The sequence below is a fragment of the Equus przewalskii genome, chromosome 6 (assembly GCF_037783145.1).
Source record: "Equus przewalskii isolate Varuska chromosome 6, EquPr2, whole genome shotgun sequence".
NCBI lineage: Eukaryota > Metazoa > Chordata > Mammalia > Perissodactyla > Equidae > Equus > Equus przewalskii.
The window spans coordinates 4,661,624-4,678,444 of record NC_091836.1 but is presented as its reverse complement, the minus strand read 5'-3'; the positions used below and the strand labels follow the sequence as shown (position 1 = coordinate 4,678,444).

The following is a 16,821-nucleotide window of genomic DNA, read 5'->3' as shown; positions in this document are numbered from 1 at the left end:
CATCCTCCTCTGGGTCCTCACCTGCATCTTTGCCTACATCCTTCTCTGGATCTCTTCTTGTCTTCTTACCAGCATCCTTACCTGCACTCTCACCTGCATATTTACCTGCCTTCTCATGGGCACCTTCCCCTGCACCTTTACCTGTGTCTTCACCAGCCTCATAACCCTACAGTCATTCTCTGCCTTCTCACCCTCTTCCTCACCTGCATCCTTACCTGCCTCCTCACCTGTTCTCACCTCCATCCCATTTTCCCCTTATCTGCAGCTCTCACTCCATTTCCTATCTTACCTGCATTCCAGTTGCCCTCCTGTAGGCTCGCCCCACTCTCCCGTTCACTACCTCCTAGATGAGCCCGAACAGACTCAATGCTTCTGTAGGATCGTGTGGGGCATCTGTGCTCAGGAGGGGGCGGTAAGAGGCAGGCAGGGCGATATTTCCGGCTGGAGCTCCGAGTGAGCTAGCAAAGGGAAGGCATGAGTCAGCAGTCAAAGAGGGAGTGTGGGGGCTGTTGCGGTCACAGCATCACCAGAGCTGCGTGGGGAGCGGTGGCAGCCACAGGCGAGGGGGGCCACTGGCTGCCAAGGGGGACTGGGGCCCCAGGCGCATCTTCTACCTCCACCTCTAGTCCCTTGAGGACTGTTCAGGTTGGGATCCAGGCTCCCAGCTCTGGATCAGTTCATCTCGTGCAAATGCCCTGAGCCTAGAAGTCACTCCTGAATACAGCCCCCTTCCCCTAAGACCCCCAGGTCCTGGAAACCCCCACCTCCCAAATCCAGGAATATGGGGGAAATAGAGTCACAGCCCCCAATTGCCAGAGACCCCTGTCTAGAGAAGACTCAATGAGCCTCATCTCTCACAGATGTCTCAGGTGACATCTGCCAGGCCCCCTGCCCTCCTCTATGTCCATCTTCTCACTTCTTCTCTTGCTTTTTTCTCCTTTCTCCTGTCCTGGGATTCAGTTTCTTCATTTCTTTAACACATGGGGTGTTGTTTTATTTGAGCACCTGTGGTTCTAGGCTGTGAACAGCACAGACAGGATCTCGTGAAAGTTACATTCTAAAGATGGAATAGAATGATTGCAGACGATGAGGATGTCCAAAAAGAATGGAGAATAGGGTGATGTGTGAAGGCTTACCTGCGGTGGGGCCACAGGTAATGGTCACTTAGATTGAGTGACAGTTCACTTGATGAGTCAGCCTAGTTAGGCTATGGTGACCAGTCGTGTGGTTGAACACCAGTCTAAATGTTGCTATGAAGGTATTTTTTTTTTTATATTTGCACCTATAGTCAGTTGACTTTAAAAGCAGATTACCCTTGAGCCAGCCCTGATGACCTAACAGTCAAAGTTCGGTGCGCTCTGCTTCAGCGGTCTGGGTTCAGCTCCTGGGCATGGAACCACACCACTTGTCTGTCAGGAGTCATGCTGTGGTGGCAGCTCACATAGAAGAACTAGAAGAACTTACGACTATCCACAACTATGTACTTGGGCTTTGTAGGGAGATAAAAAGAAGAAAAAGGAAGAAAACTGGCAACAGATGTTATCACAGGGCAAAATCTTCCCCTGCAAAAAAAAAAAAAAAAAAAGAGTATGTCTGAAACACAAAAAGCAGATCACTTTTGATAATGTGGTTGGGCCTCATCCAATCAGTTGGAGGGCTGAAGAGAAAAAATTAAGTTTCCTGAGGAAGAAAGAATTCAAAATGGTGGTGTAGAAATTCGGCCTGTGTTTCTAGCCTTCAGACTCAAGACTGCAACATCAACCCTTAACTAAATCTCCAGGCTACTGGCTTGTCTTACAGACTTTGGACTTGCCAAGTGGCACAATTGCATGAGCCAATTCCTTAAATATCAGTGTGTGTGTCTGTGTCTGTATCTCTCTATCTGTCTCTCAATAGATTAGATTGGTGGATGGATGGATGGATAGATAGATAGATAAATAGACAGATAGATCGAGATAGACAGATAGATATAGATAGATTGATTAGATAGATGATAAATAAATACATAGGTAGATAGAAAGATATGACAGATGGATGGATGGATGGATGGATGGATGGATGGATGGATAGATGGATGGCTGGGTGGGTGGATGGATGGATGGATGGGTGGATGGATGGATGGGTGGGTGGATGGATGGATAGATGGATGGATGGGTGGATGGAAGGATGGATGCGTGGATGGATGAATGGATGGATGGATGGATGGGTGGGTGGATGGATGGATAGATGGATGGATGGGTGGATGGAAGGATGGATGCGTGGATGGATGGATGGATGGGTGGATGGATAGATGGATGGATGGATGGGTGGATGGATGGATGGGTGGATGGATGGATGGGTGGATGGGTGGATGGATAGATGGATGGATGCATGGATGGATGGATGGATGGCTGACTGGATGGATGGATGGTTGGGTGGATGGATAGATGGATGGCTGGGTGGGTGGATGGATGGATGGATGGGTGGATGGCTGACTGGATGGATGAATGGATGGATGGAGACGTATTATTGGTTCTGTTTCTCTGGTAAACCCTGATTAATACAGGTGGCCAGGGAAGGCTCCTGTGAGGAGGGGGCTTCTTGAGTCAAGACATAGATGACAAGGAGGAGCCAGCCATGGGGGATCTGAGAAAGACTGTTCCAGGCAGAGGGAACAGTAAGTGCAAAGGCCCCAAGACACCTGGGGCAAAGTGAGCAAGAGCATGAGGGCTTCAAGATAGTGGCGACCACTTAGTGTCTATTCTAAGATCAGGGGACAGCAAACTTTTTCTAAAATGGGCCATATAGTAAATATTTTAGACTTTGAGGGCCAAAAGGTAAAGTCAAGGATATTATGAAAGTACTTATAAAACAAGAGAGGAAATGTCTGCCCTGCGGTGCTCTGTTCTCTTAGGATAGGCCATCCGGGGTGGTGGGCATGCTTTGCTCCAGGCTGCTAGAGACCTTCTCTGGATAAAGAGTGACTGATCTGAGGCTTGGAGGTCCAGGCAGCTGGAGGGGGTGAGGGGTGACCCCCAAGGCCAGTTTCTAGCTCTCTGCTCCAGCAATACCCAGACCCCAGTCAACCTCTCTGTCTCAAGGCCCAGCTGTCTCACCTGGGTTAGGTGGCCAGAGGCAAGAGGACATGCTGAGTCACACCAGCCCCAAGAATGAGAGTCATCCACTCAGTGCCCAGCAGTTCCCAACAGAGGGGACTCCAACGAGTACATGTGGGGCTGTGGATGATGGTGGGGTGTTGGCTGCAGGCCAGAGAGGCAGGCCCTGGGAGCAGAGTGAGGAACAGAGGGCAGAGGAGAACACCCTAGTTGGGTCTTCAAAGCTCACTAAAGTGCCGGCTGCTCCTGCGGCTGTACAGAAATGGGGTGGGGGGGGGGCAGATTTGTCCCGTGGCCGTAATTTGATAACCCCTGTTAGTTCAGTGGGAAACACTGGAAGATTTTAAGCAAGGGAGGGATGAGAGCTGACTTACATGTTTAAAAAGCTGATGCCAGCAATTCTGCTCCTAGGTACATACCCAAAAGAATTGAAACCTGGTACTCAGACAGGTATATATTCATGCATGGTCACAGAAGCACAATTTGCAATGGCCAAAAAGTGGAAACAACTTAAATGTCCATCAACAAATCAACGGATAAGCAAAATGTGGTCCATCCATACAATGGAATATTATTCAGCCGTAAAAAGGGAATGAAGCACTGACACATGGTGCAATGTGGATGAACCTTGAAAACATACTCAAAGTAAGAGGTCAGACACAAAAGACCACATATCACATGCGTCCATGTTTATGAAATATCCAGAACAGGTAAATCCACAGGGCAGGAAAGCAGACTAGTGGTTGGCAGGGGCTGAGGGTATTGGGGAACCAGGAGTGACTGTTTATGGCTATGAAGTCTCCTTTTGGGACATTGAAAATGTTTTGGAATGAGACAGAGTTGCACGACATTGTAATTGTACTAAACGCCACCGAGTTGCTCACTTTAAAATGGTTAGTTTTGGTCAAAGCCTGGGTAGGTCAGTTGGTTAGAGCATGGTGCTAAAATGGTTAGTTTTATGTTGTGTGAGTTTAACCTCAATAAAATAAAAATGAATAAACAAGTAAAGAAAAAGATTAAATAAGTAAATAAATAAGACTAAATAAGAATAAAGACTAAATAAATTTTAAAAATGAATGAATCATGAAGAATAAATGAATAAGAGCTCACCCTAGCTAGAGGGTAGAGAACGACTTGTAAGGCAGCAAGAGATAGAGCAGGACGTCTAGTTGGGAAGCTACTGCAACAGTCCAAGCAAGAAATGATGGGTGCTTTACTGTCTCAGTCTGATCCGGCTGATGCAAGAAGATATCTTAGACTGAGTGCCTTCAACAACAGGCATTCATTTCTCACAGTCTGGAGGCTGGAAGTCTCAGATCAAAGTGCCAACACAATTTGGCTCTGGTGAGGGCTATCTTCCCGGTTTGCATGTGGCCACCTTCCTGCTGTATCCCCACACGACAGAGAGAAAAAGCATCTTTCCCGTGTCTCATCTGATAAAGGCACTAATCCTATCACTAGGGCCCCGCCCTCATGACCTCACCACCTCCCAAAGACTCCGCCTCCAACCACCCATCATGTTGGGGGATTAGGGCTTCAACATCTGGATTTGGAGGGGGGCGCAAACATTCAGTCCATGGCACTTAGCTAGCAGTGTAGCAATGGGCATGGAAACAAGTGGCTGGATTTGAGATCTGATTGGGAGGTTGAAGAGACAGGGCTTGCTGAAGGGTGGGATGCAGGGGAGAAGACAGAAGAGAAGTCCAGGATGACACCCAGGTCTTAGGCTTAGTTAACTGGCTGGGCAGAGGTTCCATCCCATGGCTGTGAGTTCCAATTAAAACTTGCATGCATTCCACACACGTGTGCACACACACATGCATGCACGCATACACACTGGTGCACACTCACGTGCACCTGTAAATACATGCATGCACACATATGCTTGCACGTGCATGCACTCACATGCATGTGCATGCACACATCCACATGTGCACACATGCAAGCATACTTGCACCTGCACACACTTCCATGCACACACATCATGCACATAGCATATACATGTATGCACATAGCATACACATGCACGTGTGCACCACACAAACCACCCTTGTACTTTCCACTGTTCTTATCAACATCTAAAACACTGTATATTATTTTCTTACTTATTCGGCTCATTGTCTTTCTCACCCCACTAGAATAGGAGCCGCGAAAGACAAAGCGCTCTTGTCTCTCTTGTTCACAGCTGTACCCCTGAACCTAGAATAGTGCCTGGGACACAGGAGATGCTCAATAAATACTTGGAAACTGAGTGAATGAAGCAGCCGGAAGGGATAGCTGGGGCCTCCCCTCTCTGACCCCCACCTGAGTCACATCTTAAGAGGCCTCTGGAAAGAGTGAGAGACCATGTGAGTGAGAGTGAGACAAGGCCAGGCTGGGGGTGGGGGGACAGGAAGAAGAGGAGGACGAGTGGGGAAAGGGGAGGGGCCGAGCCCCAGCTTTAAAGGCAGCTGCGGGACCCACCGGCGCCTGTCTGCAGCGTGCAAAGCCCAAGAGCGTTGGGCAATTGTGGTTTCCTCCCTGCGCAGGACCCAGCCCAGCCCGGGGCATCTCGGGGCCTCATCCGCTCAGGCATGGAGGACACAGTTGTGCGGCCCTCAGTGTTCGTGGTGGACGGACAGACGGACATCCCGTTCACGAGGCTGGGGCGCACCCGCCGGAGACAGCCCTGCAGTGCCGGCCAGCTGGGCCTGGGCTTCTTGTTGCTGCTGCTGGCGGCGGGGCTGGCGGTCCAGGGCTGGTTCCTGCTGCAGCTGTACTGGCGTCTGGAGGATATGGTCACCCCTCTGCCGGTGAGTGGGGCCTGGGGTCATGTGGCGGGGGTGGAGGGGGTCTCCTGTGTCACTGTGTGTCTCCCTGCGTGTATGTGCAGGACAGGGGTTGCACTAAAAGCAGCCCAGAGCAAGTTAATCCACCTCTCTGAACCTCAGTCTGCTCATCTGTAAAATGGGCGTGATAATAAGAGTACCCATCTGCTAGGGAATAAAACAATATTGCATGTGTGGTGCCAGGCGGTGGCTGGCCCACAAGCATTCAACCAATCAGAACCAATATTCTTTTCTTTTTTTTTAATTGAGATATAATTGACATATTACATTGTTTAAGTTTGAAGTGTACAACATATTGATCAGGTACATTTATATTGCCATTATATTGATACATTTATGCTTGATACATTATATGATCGCCATTGTACCGTCAGCTAACACCTTCATGGCGTGGACACAATTATCATATCTTCTAGTAGTGGGAACAAGTAAAATCTAGTCTCTTAGCAAATTTAATGTTTAGAATACAGTTTCATCATCTGTAACCCCCAGAACGGACATTCTGATATTGCTAATTATTATTAGCCACATCCCTCCGCCACAGTTGGGACTGTCACTAATCGACTTTGTCCAATTCGGAGAGAATCTCCCCCTGCTTCACTTTTCAGTTGGCTGTGGATGTGTCCGTCTGTCTGTCTGCCACACCTGTGGGTCTGTGTGCCCCACACCATGACCATGTGGTCTTGGTCTTTTGTGTCTCATGTTTTCAGGTCATTTCTCCTTGTGAATGGATCTGACGGCCACACGTGTGTGTCCACATGCCCACATGGACCTGTGCTGCTCTCCTGCATACATGCGCCCACACGTCCATGTACTCACCTGTCCATGGCCCATGTGTCGACGTTTCCGGGTCTCTGCATTTGCAGACCTACATAGATCCATAAACCACGTGTCCACATAACTGTGCCCATGTGTATCTTGTCAGCCTGTCACGCAAGTGTCCAAGTCTGTGTCCAGTGTCACGCATCCATATCCATAGGTTGGCACTTACATCCACGTGTACAGTCATACGGATGTCCATGTAGTTAATAAACCCTTATACATCTTACTATGTACCAAGCATAGTAATACACTTTTTACACATAAATTCACTGAATCCTAAGCAGATACTATTCATATGTCCATTTACAGAGGGAAAACTGAGGCACGGAGTGGTTACAAGGCTGCTGTGGGGGGGTGGGGGGCGGAGGAGGGTGTGCACATGGCCCTAGGTACATGTCTGAGGGTGGCATCTGAGCCTGTGGTCAGCATGGGTCTCTCAGGCATGAGTCTGAGCCGTGAGAGGCGTGGGCCCCGCAGGTCCTCACCACGGGCTCCTCTTCATTTTTCAGGACAGAGATGCAGGATCCTGGGAGGAGCTGATGCAAGGTGAGTCAGAGTCCTGGTCCACAGGGAGTGGATAGGAACATTCCCACACTGCCCCCACCCCCTCAGCCCATTGCCCAATGCCATTTGCACAACTAGCCCAAGCCCCACCAGTGCTCCTCCCCGAAGCCTGAGAAGCAGAAGTTTGGGTCACTCCGGAAAGGGTGGGGTTGACACCAGAAGATGGACTGGGTGACCCCTCGGGAGGCTGTCCCTTACTCTCCACTGCCTTCATATCTTATCTAACCTCTGACCCTCTCTTCCCAGAGCGGAGGTTCCACCAGGCGAACCCAGCAGCACACCTCACAGGTGAGGGGGACCCCAGGGTCCTGGTATGGGGTGGGGGTCAGTGTGTCCTGAGGAGACAAGACAGATGCCCCAACATGTCAGAGTATCCATCCATTCACTCGATACTTATTCTCAGAGTCACTCAGAGCGCAGGCACTGCCCAGGTCCGTATATTTCTAATTTTATTTACTGAATAAACCTTTCTATGGTGCTTACTATTCTTTGTACATATTGATTCATTAAATCCTTAGCAGGTACTATTCATAGCTCTGCCTTACAGAGAGGGAAACTGAGGTACACAGAGGTCATAAGGCTGTTGGACCAGGGCGTGTCCTGCCTCCAGTCCTTAGTTCTGCCACTTACAAGTTTTGACGCTTTTGGCAAGTCCCTTAATTGCGCTGTGCCTCCGTTTCCCCACCTTCGAGAAGGAGACAAAATGAATTAAGATGTGTAATAAGCAAATGACTTGTGGCTCACTTTCCAAACCTGCAAAGTGAGGATAAAGTGAATTAATACACATAAAGCTCAGAGAGGGCAGGACTCAGAGAGGGGTGGCGACTGGCCTAATGGCACACAGCAAGCATGGGACACGAGCTGATCAGTCCCCTTTGTCTCCCTCCCCAGGAGCCAACTCCAGCTTGACGGGCAGCGGGGGCCCACTGCTGTGGGAGACGAAGCTGGGCCTGGCCTTCCTGAGGGGCCTCGCCTACCAGGACGGTGCCCTCGTGATTGTCCACGCCGGCTACTATTACATATACTCCAAGGTGCAGCTGGGCGGTGTGGGTTGCCCACAGGGGCTCACCGGTGGCCTGCCCATCACCCATGGCCTCTACAAGCGCACGCCCCGCTACCCTGAGGAGCTGGAGCTGCTGGTCAGCCGGAGGTCACCCTGTGGACGAGCAACCAATTCTCGCGTCTGGTGGGACAGCAGCTTCCTGGGCGGAGTGGTACATCTGGAAGCTGGGGAGGAGGTGGTGGTCCGCGTACCAGATGAGCGCCTGGTCCGACTGCGGGACGGCACCCGGTCCTACTTCGGGGCTTTCATGGTGTGAAGGAAGGAGTGATGGTGGATGGAACGGGGGTCTGACAGGCAGAGACCTCAGAGGGTGCCTCAGGAGACAGAAAACCCAGAAAGCAGAGATTTGGAGAGTGCTCTGGGGAACCCAAAACTTGGCTGGTGGAGAGCACAGGGGGCACCACCAGGGGTCAAGAACCCAGACACCCCGAGGGGTTGAAGACCCAGCAAGCACCTTAGAGGACCAAATTAAACTGCAGACCCCACCACGGACAACACTGCAGACAAAGACCTGGAGACTGGGTCTGTAAGCCCCCAAACAGGGTGTAGAACTGATCTGCCTGATATTCAGGAAGAAGGGGTGAGGGGTGGGTATTTATACTTTTAATTCAGAAGAAAGTGAGACTTGGGGGTCCAGGGACTTGTCTGAGAACGGAAAAACTTATCACCCTCTCCACTCTCACAAGTGTGGGAGGGAGATTTATCATCAGGACTCATCCATGTGGAGAGCCCAGCCCAGCCCAGCCCCACCCACGGTCACAGTCACTTACTCAAGTCCCACCCACAGGCTTGTGGCCACACCTCAGCCTGGCCACAAAAAGTTACACTCAGAGACACAGGCACAGGGATGTGCTGGTAAATGTTTACCAAACAGCTCTGCATAGGAGAGAGGTTTCACAGTGTTTGCTGATTTCCCTGGTGTAAATACTCCCACTGTGGCTGGTTTCTGGCTACAATGTATCATCCACCAGCTGGCTGTAGCCCAGCACCGCTAAACACTCACGTCCCACTAGGGCCCAATGGCGGTTTCAGCACCCAGGCCAGAGCCTGGTACACAGCAGGCACTTGGAAAATGTTTGCAGAAAGAAGTAGAGAGAGACAGAAGAAGGAGGGAGGCGGGGAAGGAAGGGAGAAAGAAGAAAGAAAGAAAAAAAAAAGGAAGAAAATACATTTATACCTACAGCATCACAGAGAATCGTTCAGCTGCACAATCTCAGACACTCTTTCATATGCACAGATTCATACAAAGCATCCGATTCTCTCGCAAACACACATGAGTCATAGACAGCACACAAGCAGTCATAAGCATTGCATGACAACCACCCATGACACAAGTCATCATCACAAACTCAGTCACCCACACGGTGTCACCCTCGTGTGACACACGGGTTTCGATGCTCATCACATCGGACTTCCACATGCCGCGTCACGGTCAGACCCATCTCACACGTACATGGCATCACAATGACACACACATACACACATACACAGCCTGAGGTTCCTCCCAGCCAAGACGAGCACATCTTGGGGTGAGGACCAGACTTTGTCCACAGCCCTGGGCCCCTTGACCACTAGTCTTGGAAATAAATGGCAAATGTTGCACCGGGATCCGTCTGGTTCTTAGGGGAAGGGTGGTTTGCAGAGGTGGATGGATGGATGGAATGACCCACGGAGGTCACTCTACAAATGAGAAGCCAAAACCCAGCTGGCATAGCTCTATGCAAGAAGCTTGGGGAGACATCAGAGACCTCATACCCGCGGTCTGCCTTCCCCTTAAATCTGAATTCCTGAGCAAGTGGAAGCTACATCCTGCCAGGCACCCTTTACATACAAATCAGGTGGTCTATGCAAACGAGCATATGACCCGGTATGGCTGGAGGAACATTTCACCTCCCAGGACCCTAGAATAAGGGCTCAGACCCCAGAGGTGAATGAGTTATTATTGTTATTGTTGATAATATTGTTGTCATTGTTGCCCGGTACAGGGTGAAAGGAAATAGGCTTTGCAATCAGATGGTCCTGGGTTGCAACTCCACTCTGGCACTTCCCGGCTGTGTGAACTTAAGCAAGTCCCATCACCTCTCAGTGCCTCAGTTTCCTCCTCTAAAAGGGGAGGTAACAACAGTCCTTGCCTCCTAGGTTTGTTGTGAAGGTTAAACCCAGATCAGGCATAGAAAAAAACCGTTTGGTATGGTACCTGGTACACCATAGGAGCTCTGTAATTGTGCAAGTGCCATTAAGTGATTTAGAAATAATAAGAGCATTTGTCAGGCACTTTCTCTATGACTACCATCTCGTGCGAGTCACATCTTTGTATACATACGTGGGCAGAAGCTGTTGTTGCCCCTATGTTCCAGATGTAGAGACTGAGGCAGGAGTGCCACCCCCAGCCACCCCTACCGAGGACCCACGGATTCATGCCTCTCTGCCCTTGCTGGGCTGGTGGGAAGTGGGACGGCCCCAAATGCTCAGCCCAGCCCCCGCTGGAGTTTCCTTTCCTCTCATCACAGTCTTTTTGTTTCCGTGGCTTTGATGAGAAGACTAAGGTGTGGGGACGGTATATTTATCAAAGCCACCAGCAGCCACCAGCTTCCGCCTGGGGATGGAACCTCTCACTAAGTTTAGCCTCCAAAGATCATTCCTGGGAGGGGCCTCCCAGCCTTGAGGTGGAGGAGAGAGGGGAGGATGGAGGGGTCTGGGTAGGAGGGAGATGGAAAGAGAGGGAGGGGAAGGAAAGACAGAAGGGGAAGAAGGAGGAAGGAGGCAGAGAGAACCCTGAACGTGTAGAGGCTGGTACAGCGGGAGATCGAGACTCCCAACTTGATTTCAGATAAGGTGTGAAGGCAGGAAGCCCCTAGCCCAGACCACTGGCCTACTTTACAGCTTCTGAGAAGTTTATCTTATCGATTTCCGCCTTCACCTCCTGTGCTCCAGCATCTTTTCAGATTTCACCCTCCTCTCTCACCCCAATCAACTCTTCCTCAAGACCCAAAGTCGAACATGCTCACCCTCCCCCCAGCCCCCCTCCCCCTTCTCTTCATCTCTTGCCAAGACCCAGACGTGCTAGAAGTAAAAAGAATGATGACAAATCATTTACTAGTTTCCTATTATGATGCTGTGCCCCTCTGGCTAAATGCCACTGGGTTCAAACACTGAGATGCATTGTCTCAGAGAAACAGAAGGGTTTTTACACTGGAGCCAGACTACCTGGGTTCAAATCTTCACTCTACCATTTCCCAGCTGGGTGATCTTGGGATCCATCCTTGACTTCTCTGGGCCTCCGTTTCCTTATCTATAAAAGAAGATAAATTGTGACCTCTACCTTACCCTGGTTGTTGTGAGATGAAATGACTTGAGAATTTAAATATTTTTCTGGAGCTTGGCCCACAAGCTCTTTAAAGAGTGAGCTCTTTAATCCTCCATAGATATTATTTTTGTAAGCATCATTGCAATCATATGCACATTTAAATTATGGATGCTCATCACCTATTACATCAAAGGTGACCTTACGTTCACAGGCCACGTCTAGTCATTAGGTATGTTCTTAAAATGGGAATTAGTAGCCAATATTTAAACATTACAAAACTTGGCACATGGACAAATCCAGAATTCTGGATTTTCTTGGAAAGTTGGAAGCCATGACAACAACCTGGGTTGGATAGCAGCTGCCCTCTTTCGATACGATATGAGCTCACCAGCTCACCACAGTTTCCACCACTCCCAGTTGTCTCCCACAGCAAAGCTGAATGTCCATTGCTTTCAATATCATGCTTGTCTGGTTGTTTTTCTTAAAGTAATAGCACTCATTAATTATAGGTCACACTTCTAATGTACTCTCTGCATGGCAGTCACTGTGCCAAGGGCATTAATTCACAGTAACTCATTTAATTCTCACAATGACTCTGTGTGTGGGAGGAGGGGAAGATACTGTTATCATATCCACTATATAGATGCGGAAATCCAGGTACAGGGAGGGAGAAGTCGCTTCTCCATCAAAAGTGGGAAATAGGGCCGGCCCTGTGGCCAAGTGGTTAAGTTTGCACGTTCTACTTCAGCGGCCCAGGGTTTCGGCGGTTTGGGTCCTGGGCGAGGACATGACACCACTCACTGGGCCATGTTGAGGTGGCGTCCCACATGCCACAACTAGAAGGACCCACAACTAAAATATACAACTATGTACTGGGGGGATTGGGGGAGAAAAAGCAGGAAAAAAAATTGGCAACAGTTGTTAGCTCCAGTGCCAATCTTTAAAAAAAAAAAAAAAAGTCTTTAAAAAAAAAGTGGGAAATAGACGGCAGTTTGAGTTCCAAGAAAAATGAGTGTTCATAGTTGTATCAGTTTTCTACAATACTAATCTATCATCTTACAGTGCTGGAAGTCAGAAATCAGAAATGAGTCTAATGGGACTCAAATCAAGGGGTCAGCAGGGCTGTGTTCCTCCTGGAGAAAGGATTGTCCCTGAACCCTTTTCTGCCTCTGTGGGAACCCAAACTCAGACGCACGTGGAGCGTACACGTGTGAATCTCAACTCGCAAGGAGAGCAAATAACTCAACTTGCTTTGTATTCGTAATGCAGCTTAATTTAGGCAGAGATCCCTTTGCCCCAGGATGCTGAGAGCTTGATATCAGTCCATTTGGAGTCATCCCTCCCCACAGGCTCCTTTCCCAAGACTGTCAAAATTCCAGGCAGCTTAGGAAACGCGGAGGCATTAAGGGATGGAGGGGGTGTGCATCTGATTCTCGCGCTACACGTCCACACGTGTGCCCAACACCAGTCTGATTCTGATCCCTCAGCCCTCCATTTCAGTACTCGTGCCCTGTCAAGAGTGGTGCACTCTCTGCTACTCCTGAGCCTTGCACGAGGCTGATTTTTTTTGGCCAGATTGAGGTACAGGAAACTCTTTGAGGCTTTCTGTGGCTTCAACTGCCCAGAGACACCATTGAGTCATTTCCTCTTTGGGGACCTGCGAACTTCTCTGGGCTCTGCAACGGGGTGCAGGACTCAAGCCTCTTCTAGTTCTGAGGCCCCCTGGAACTTTTCTGAGGAACTTTCCGTGTTTCTAGGGTTTTTCTTTTTCGAAAAGCGGGGCACAGGAACTTCCTCCTTGTCATGGGTGCTGAATTGTGTCGTTCCCCCCCAAAATTCGTATGTTGAAACCCTAACCTCCAGGCCCTTAGAATGTGACTGTATTTGGAAATAGGGCCTTTCCAAAGGTAACTAAGGTAAAGTGAACTCCTTAGGGTGGGCTCTCATCCAATATTACCAGAGTCCTTGTAAGAAGAGGAGATTAAGACACAGGCTCGCACAGAGGGAAGACCATATGAGGACACAGGGAGAAGATGGCCATCTACCAGCCAAGAAGAGAGGACTCACAAGGAACCAGCCATGCTGACACTTTGATCTCAGACATCCAGACTCCAGAACTGTGAGATAGTACCTTTCTGTTGTTTAAGCATCCCAACCTGTGGTACTTTGTTATGGCAGTCCTAGCAAGCTCGTACACCCCCACCTCTCCTCTCCCGTCTGTCCTGGATGATCTTGTTCTTGACTGGGAGGGTGGGGACAGGCATTGGAGGTGGGATCCTTGTCCGTAAAAGAGGGAGGCGAAGAGGCAGAGAAGATGTGATGACGGACGTGGAGGTTGGAGCGACGGCTGCAGTGAAACTGATTTGGACTCTGAGTCTTCCTGGACTGTTAAGAGAATAGATCTGTGTTGTTTTAAGCCTCTGAGTTTGCGATAATTTGTTACAGGAGCGATCGCAGACTCCTAGAGCAGGTTTTGGTTGGTCCACCACAGCATCCGTGACAGCCCACCCCTCGTGCCGCTTGGATCCAGGTGCTTTGTGAAGAGGTTCACTGCATCTGGGGACAGCTACTGCAGGAGTCTTGTTGGTGTCTGTTGCAACCAGAAAATGGAAGTCACCGGGATGAGCCCCAGCTCCCTCTGCTGCAGCTGAATCTAAGAACCTCGCATCATCTCCCTCCCACCGTCCACTCTAAGTTCTCTTCATCCTCAGCTGGCACTTCTGCTGGTCTATGTGGCTTACCCTCTGGGGTGACCCTGTTCCTCGTTCCTGTGGGGTCTGAGACTCTGATCACTATGCCTTTAGACCTTCAAGAGTGGCGCTAATTTCTGCCATTCCACTGTGACGCAGTACTCTGTTCAATTGACTACCTTGGTTGGTAGGAGTATGAAGGGGGCCAATTTTGGAGGCTCCCACTTGTCCTTATCCACAGAAAAAGCTTACTGACACCCGGTCTGCTCAGTGACTTGCCAGTGCCAAGGGCTTAACACTCATCATCTCCCTAAATCCTCAGAGTCAACCTATGTTGTCAGTGCAGTAATTTTCCCCTGATTACAGAAGGGGAGACTGAGTCTTGGAAAGGGAAAGTAACTGAAGGTCCTTCGTCTAGGAAGTGGGAGAGTCTTCTGAGCCCAGAGCCCTCGCCCTAAGCCACTCTCCAAAATGGACTGCGTAGGACTCCAGCCTCTGCATGGACCCCATTTTAATGTTCACTCCCCTACCGATGGACCCATAGGTGGTTTCATACTATTGTACACAATGCTGTGAGGAACACCCTCATGTGTGTCTTTTTGGGGCAGGTGGTCCTCCTCTCACAGGTCCTGGGTGCCCTCAGATGAGAGCTGAAAGAAGGGTCCTGAGCCTATGTGTGTCGACCTCCATCCTGAAACATCGCATCTGAGATGTCCCACCAGTCTTCCTGTCTCTCCCACCCTTTCTCCTCCATGCTCCCCCCTGCCTCCCTCTTGAGGACACTGTCACTAAAACTTGGCCCTAACGACCGACTTACCACATTCCTTGGGGGCTCTCCTATGTCACCATGGTCAAGTCCCTTCACCTCACTGAGTCTATGTTTCTCCAGCTGTACAATATGGAAAAAAAAAAAATAGCTCAACCAAGGTGTTGGGAAGACTCAAAGATAGCATGCCTGGAGGGCTAATAATTTTGAAATAATAATTTAAGATTTTTTTTCTTTCCTTCTTCCAATCCAAATCTTCACTCTGTCAGTTACTGGTTGAGCGACCTTAAGAAGCTGACTTAAGCTCTCTGTGCCTCAGTTTCCTCATCTGTAAAATGGGAATAATAATATCCCCACTACTTCATACCTCATGATATCCCCCCACCTCCTGGGCATAGTTAAGACACGGCGAATGCCATGTCTATGGCAAGTGCCAAGTTTATGTCCTTCTGCCCCATCCTGCTGCCCTCGCTCCCTCACAGGTGTTGAACTTAACAGCATTCTTCAATTAACCTTCAGCATGCAAATCTCCATCTCAGAGTCTATTTCCTGAAAATTTGATCTCTCTAGAGAAGCATCAGCTGACACACACAGACCTTGTTCCTACTACAAACACCTAGATACGCTGAACAAAGTATAATAAAGTATTGTTATATACAGATGAGCTTGAAATAAAGGGGAAAAAATCCTTAGATGCCAAAAGTAAGAGAGAAAGTAAAGATGGAATGGCAATGGTGAGCTGTCACTGCAATGGACTAGGGGATTTAGTCCCCAAAGTAGACTCTATGGGGCAAAGAAATGGGGATCTCATGACCTCTAGGGTCAGAGATGTGACTTACATCTGTGGGACACAGAGGAAGGGAAACTGAGGCCCCTGCCCAGAACCTGAAGCCTGGAAAAGCAGTCCATCCTGATAAGAGTGATCTAGAAAAACCTATCTAATTTGGGTGGGGAGAAAAGTCACCCACAAGAAATCAAGACTTCAGACCTGCATCACACACAAGTGAAGACGGAGTCTCTTCTTAACAGGAAGTGCAGGAACCAGGAGGTAAGCTCTAAGGGGGCAGAGAATTTGTCTGTTTTGTTCACCTCTTATCTCCAGAACCCGGAACAGTGCCTAACACACAGTAGGTTCTTGAACAATATTTGTTGAATAAATGAGCTGTGACTTACTTTGACCAATAGATTGTGACAGAGGTGATATTACATGAATTCTAGGATTAAGCCTGAGGAGGTCTGGTAGCTTCCCTCTTTGCCTTCTTGGAAACCCAAGTGGCCATATGAGGAAGTACAGCTACCCTGTGAGAGAGGACCAGTGGACAGAGAGACCCTGGAGGATAAGACATGGGAGTGAAGCCCTAATAGTGCCACCAGCCTCTGAGGAGCTGCCCCAGCCTGCGAAGCTGAGAAGAACCATCTGTGCCAAGACCTGCCTGGCCAACTCTCAGAACTGGGAGCAAATAAAACAGTTGTTGTTTTGGACCACTAGGTTTTGGGGTGGTTTGTTATGTACGCATCAATAGATAACTGATAGACCTTGAAAGCTCTTTTCTATAACCATTGTCAATCTATAACAGATTGTCAGCAGGTTGACAGAGAGGTGGATAGATGGATATATAGATGAGAGTTTGGATGGGTGGATAGATGAGTAGTGGATGGATGAATAAATGAGTAGGGGAGTGAAAT

At 49.2% G+C, this 16,821-nt stretch overlaps 1 protein-coding gene across 2 annotated transcripts; it reads left to right on the top strand.

Annotated features, from left to right (window-relative positions):
• The first annotated feature begins 5,280 nt into the window (after positions 1 to 5,280).
• TNFSF14 (TNF superfamily member 14) lies at positions 5,281 to 9,980 on the top strand. Of its 2 annotated transcripts, XM_070622761.1 has the most exons (5): positions 5,281 to 5,443; positions 5,624 to 5,887; positions 7,255 to 7,291; positions 7,556 to 7,597; positions 8,201 to 9,980. In XM_070622761.1, exons 2-5 carry the CDS (start codon positions 5,669 to 5,671, stop codon positions 8,626 to 8,628), a joined length of 726 nt encoding a protein of 241 aa, XP_070478862.1. In that variant the 5' UTR covers positions 5,281 to 5,443; positions 5,624 to 5,668; the 3' UTR covers positions 8,629 to 9,980. The 2 variants fall into 2 exon arrangements, with proteins under 2 accessions (XP_070478862.1, XP_008539839.2); XM_008541617.2 differs by lacking the exon at positions 5,281 to 5,443 and having other exon boundaries at positions 5,553 to 5,887.
• The last annotated feature ends 6,841 nt before the right edge of the window (positions 9,981 to 16,821 follow it).

Coding starts and splice junctions, on each gene's coding strand:
- TNFSF14 (XM_070622761.1), top strand. CDS start 5,669: ATGGAGGACACAGTTGTGCGGCCCTCAGTGTTCGTGGTGGACGGACAG. Junction 5,888..7,254: donor ATATGGTCACCCCTCTGCCG/GTGAGTGGGGCC, acceptor TTCATTTTTCAG/GACAGAGATGCAGGATCCTG. Junction 7,292..7,555: donor CTGGGAGGAGCTGATGCAAG/GTGAGTCAGAGT, acceptor CTCTCTTCCCAG/AGCGGAGGTTCCACCAGGCG.